A 5,032-nucleotide genomic window follows, 5' to 3' on the forward strand; every position below is an offset into this window, starting at 1 on the left:
CTCCCGAAGAGGCCGCCTTACACGGTGCGCGCTCCCGAAGCAAAGTGGGCGGCTCCGTATTTATGGTAACTCTTGGCCAAGCTGAATGCTTCTGTTTCTTTGGTGTCCGCGCCTACCCCACTAAACTATTAAAGCACTCATTTTATGTTTAGCGTAATTTATAAATTCAGCCATTATGGTTTGTGAGCCATAGTTTATAGCAAAGTTTATGTTCCCCAGGTTACTATGGCTTGCTCAATAAACCTGAGTAAATGTATAACTTGGCTGCAGTGTGTTAAAGACACACAAATCTTCATCCTATGTCCAACATGTAGGAATTCTGGCTCTCCAGCTCAACTCATTGAGTCCTGTATTCGCAAACCAGATTGCCTTTTTAGAAAACATGAAAAGGTGGAATGGTGTAATTCAGGTTGAAGCCCAATCTCATTTGGAAAGTACATTATGGGGTTGGAATTTGATTCCAGTCTAGTATAATCTCCAAGGATTGTATAAGAAAAATATTAAGAGTTCTACAGTATGCCATGTTGCCTTAATCTCTTGGAGGCAAGGTGGAATATAATAAGGAACAAAATGAATGGGTCAAAAATTATGCTTTGTTCCATTTTTGTTCCTTATTTGTTTGTTTGTTTTGTTTATTTAAGTTTTCACCTTTGCAATGAATAAGAAACTGTCATAAAAATTGAATTTGGAGAAAAAGAGAACAGAATAAGATAGGGAATAAGCCGAAAGTCCATATTGTCGCCATACCTGTTTAACTTGTATTTACCAAACAAATTTGTAAGTGACAGGATTTGGAGAAATGGTAGCTGAAACCAAAATCTGAGATTTTTGACTAAACAATTAAAATTTAAAAATAATCCTTTTAATAAAAGTTATTAAAAAATCTAAAAGTTCATTATGAAAATAAAAAGTGAAAATTTGCTTGAATATTAAATATTAATGTTCATATTCATACTTAGTAAATTTGAGAACTTTGATTCTGTTGTATGAATGGCTGATAACCTCCATTTTTGCTGAGAACAACTACAACTACAAAAAAAAGTACAGTGACAAAAAAAGCCCATACAATTTTATAAACAGAGGTACCAATGACTTAAGTCAGAATGCTGGTATGCTTCGAGACCTCTAATTGATCCAAAAAGCTCTGATGGTTTTTTTTTAATGCTCCATATTCTAAAAATCACCTCTTTCCATTCTCCTTTGTTTCCATTGTTAATGAATTACAAGTTGTCATAAAGTGTTGACAGGCAGAAGCTGAACAATGTTACAGCCTGGCTCAAAATATCAGGGCCTTACTGAGCTGCTTGTGGCGCGTGGTTGGCTTCTGAAGAAACACACACTTGACAAATATCTGCAGGTGGTTTAGGAGGATAAAAGGTGGCGGAGCTGGTGGCCTGCTGTTATACTCTTCAATCAGGTCATGACGCTGAAATTTCCAGATCTGGTCAGTGTGCTCCTGCACTTGCTGGAATGTGTAACTAGGAAGAAGAAAAGCACACGTATTACTGAGTTTCATCTTCTACGTAACTCATGAAAACTCAGAGCATAATAGTACTCTCCCGTGTATCCCACTAACTAAGGGTCAGTACAGAAGCATCATCTCTATTTACGGAAGTGGAAGAATGGATATTATAGAACTGTTTATTACTACCTTTATTAAAGCTGCCTCTCTTTATCTGCCTCTGAGCCAAGTATTTTTGGTTCACTTTCTGTTCTATAAGTCTGTAGAGATTCTGAGTCATTCAGGTCATGGTTGTCCCAAAGGTGCTTTTTCCAGAAGGCAACTGGACTTTCTTGTTTTTTCTTTTGAAGGAGTTTCGCTTCTCATCCAAGAAGCTTCTTCAGCTCTGACAGGATAGTGGGGAATGGAAGGATTTATACTCCTTGCAGACAGCTGGTCATTTGCATCCTTTTAGAAGATCGTTGAAGCATTTGGAGGTTTATAAGTGACCTTGAGGTCACCAGAATAATGCTCCTGGTTCCTGCAGTCTGCAACCCGCCCTACCCCCCGAAAACCTATCCCAACCCCACACCAAAGGGTGTTCATCCCCAATTGTATGGCTAAAAGTCTGTTCTATCCTGTCTGTTTCTGTTCTATACAGGCTTATAGTTGTTATAACCAATGTGAGGGGCAGACATGTTCATGCTCTTTTCTTGTGAGCCTCAGGGCACTTTATGATGAGCAGCCAATCCAGAATCCAGAATGTGGAACTTACTTGAACATAGCAATGAGGAGATTGAGGAGGAGAATGTTGGTGAAGAGTAGGTAGAGGCAAAGCAAAATTACTGTCAGCCACTCTGGAAAAATGGGCTTCTTGTTGGCTTCACTGCTCTCTGGACATTTGGGCTTGTATGGATCAGTCCCATTTGGGCTGCACTGATCAAAGTTGAAATTCACTCCTGTTAGAAAACACAGTAAAGCCAACAAGCACTGGGTGTTACAGCAATTTGACAAAGGTCATCTAATTCCCTGATGCACGATAAGTAACATACTGTATTGCCATACAAACAAAAGACATCGATCATTATAAAGGCTTAAAAATATTTTTAATAGAAAGGCTTGGGATGAATGACTCAACCCTCTATGATCTGATTTTTAAAAGGTAGGAGACATGATTCAGATGTGCACACACAATGAACAGCTATTAAGATGTGCTGCTATTGAAATGCTGCCAGGGATGGGTCACAACTTATCTGAGGACCTTGTGGTTATTTGGCTTGCTATTTATAGCCAAAGTCTAACATATGAGCCCTGGAACACAGCAATGTAATTATTTTGGGATTAAGGAAGAGAGTATCATGAGGCACATACTTCATATGTTATTTAAGCAGACCAGAACTGGATTAAAAGAGAGGGTTTCATTTGGTTAAACTTCTCTCATATAAAGCCGAGCTAAATGGCATTGTTTCTATTTGTGCTGCAGCTTTATCTGGTATGGCATAATCTTTCACAATTATCTATCCAGTCAGCCATTTATTCATAGTTTTATTGATTTTTGCACACTATGAAATTTGTACAAATACTTCTCAAAGACAGTCATTGGTGGGATGTTTAATGATGAATAGTTTGTCATTATCACAGTCGAACAAACTGAACCTTGGTCGTCCAGAGTATAAAATAATTCTCTACTCCATACCATCAACATAGGAGGGGATCTGTCCAAATAATGTCAAGTACGAATGGTAAAAAACACCTCGGAAGATCCAGTCTACCCGTTTCTCGATTAGGATAGCTTGTTTCGCTACTCCAAAGGATACAATCCAAACAGCCAAGAGGAAGAGGAAAAAGAAGATATCTTTCATCTGTAAACCCACCAAACAAAGCAGAAAAAATGTCTTTGGTTCAGGCATCATCAAAAAAAGTGAATTATGAAAAATTACTTTTAAGTTTCCATGGTGTCTTATCAATAGAAACTACAACTTACCATTCTCTTCACTATAATAATCTTGGGCCCAAGAGTTTTACTGATTGTGAATATGTGCAATAGACGCAGGCAGAAAATAATGAAAGCTAGGGATAGTACAATTCTTCCAGGGTACAAAGTTGCTGGGAACCATCTTAGTGCAAAGGATAGAAACAAAAATACATATATTAATTGTATTACCAATTTAACATTGGGGCGACGTTCCCAAAGATCCCTGGTCATTCTGATTGCAGAATGAAGTAATATTTTTCTTAAGGTAAACAATCGTTCACACAAAGAGGATTATGCATACATTCCCTCTACAGCAATATTTCATGGCATGCTTAGCATATTAACCAAAATATGAAAAAGACTCAGATAAATCATGGATTAACAGGATAGTAAATCTCTTATAGGAAAAGACTAACCAGAAAGGCTATATATTCAGGACAATTCTCTGTCCAACTGATCAAAGAGCTAACAAAGGGGAATTGCATATAAATGAAACATCCTCATATATAGAGTTAAAAGGAAAGGATTTGAATTCTAAGGCATATATTGAGAGAATGTGATATAAACTTAAGTCCGATCTTAAAGCATTTGCAGCAAAAGAAACTGGGTGAAAATTATTTGCATTTTGATTACTTTTTCTTTTATACATTATATCAGGTAGATTTTTTTAAAAAATAGTAATTAGCATAATGAAACAATCCTCCCACCTTCCACCAATTTTTTCTTTGAAAAATAGGATAACCATACACAGGGACTTACCTACAGACCAATCCAACTATAAAGATCAGAATGGAGGGGACAGGAGCTGACATCGCAATGACACGACGTGCGATCTCGGAGCTCCGAGATCGCAGTCGATACTTTTGCCACTGGGCAGTCCTTTTGGACCTAAACCGTGCCGAAGAGACAGTAACAGGGAAGAGTACGTCTTGCTGATCTCAGGGACATCACAAAGTCCTTGATTGATCCAAGAGAATCTCTCTTGCTGGCAACAGAAGTGCAGCCAAAAGCTGCTGAAGCTGGGACAGCTCCGCAATGGGAGGAAAGCGGAAAGAGAAAGTGTGTCCATCTGGTGAGGAAATTTTATTGTTATAAAAGAGACTGCCCCCCAAAAAATCAAAGCTAAATTAAACTTGCAAAGAAAAGAAAAATAAGCGGCAAAAGTAAGCTATATTGGACAGTGTGTTATCCTTTTTTTTAATGGATGGGAAGTTTTGCAAGTATTCCCTACTTTTTAAAGTGAAAGTATTGGTTTTTCTTCTTCTATTTCTTTTTTACCTATGGATTAAATCTTTTTCTTTATTTTTATAATATTAGTTTGGAGGTGTTTTTTCTCTTTATTTTGCTCCATATAAGAATTTTGTTTCTTTTAAGCCTGGAATATAAAGAAGATATAAAAGGAATATAAAGAAGGTAGTAATATCAGAGGGGGAAAAAGTTACACTGCCACTTGGAGGTTGGAGGCTGAGTCCTTGGAATATTGCTTTCTCTTTTTTCTCTTTGATCATTTTGACTTTGCACTTCAAAGGCTTCAGCTTGTTTACAGAAGAGATAAGGAGAAGAACACAGGTTGTTTACACAGATGCTCTTTGGATGCTTCTTTGGCAGCTGGAGTG

General features: G+C 37.5%; 1 protein-coding gene across 1 annotated transcript; it reads right to left on the minus strand.

Moving 5' to 3' along the window:
- Window positions 1-1,276: 1,276 nt before the first annotated feature.
- On the minus strand, window positions 1,277-3,303 carry LOC309392622 (transient receptor potential cation channel subfamily M member 2-like; the record flags this gene model as incomplete). The annotated part of the gene is made up of 3 exons (XM_081954052.1): window positions 1,277-1,478; window positions 2,217-2,400; window positions 3,138-3,303. The coding sequence occupies 3 exons, from the start codon at window positions 3,301-3,303 to the stop codon at window positions 1,277-1,279; spliced, it is 552 nt and encodes a 183-aa protein (XP_081810178.1).
- Window positions 3,304-5,032: the final 1,729 nt, after the last annotated feature.

Source organism: Natrix helvetica, assembly GCF_964273705.1.
Source record: "Natrix helvetica genome assembly, chromosome: 5".
Classification (NCBI taxonomy): Eukaryota; Metazoa; Chordata; class Lepidosauria; order Squamata; family Natricidae; genus Natrix; species Natrix helvetica.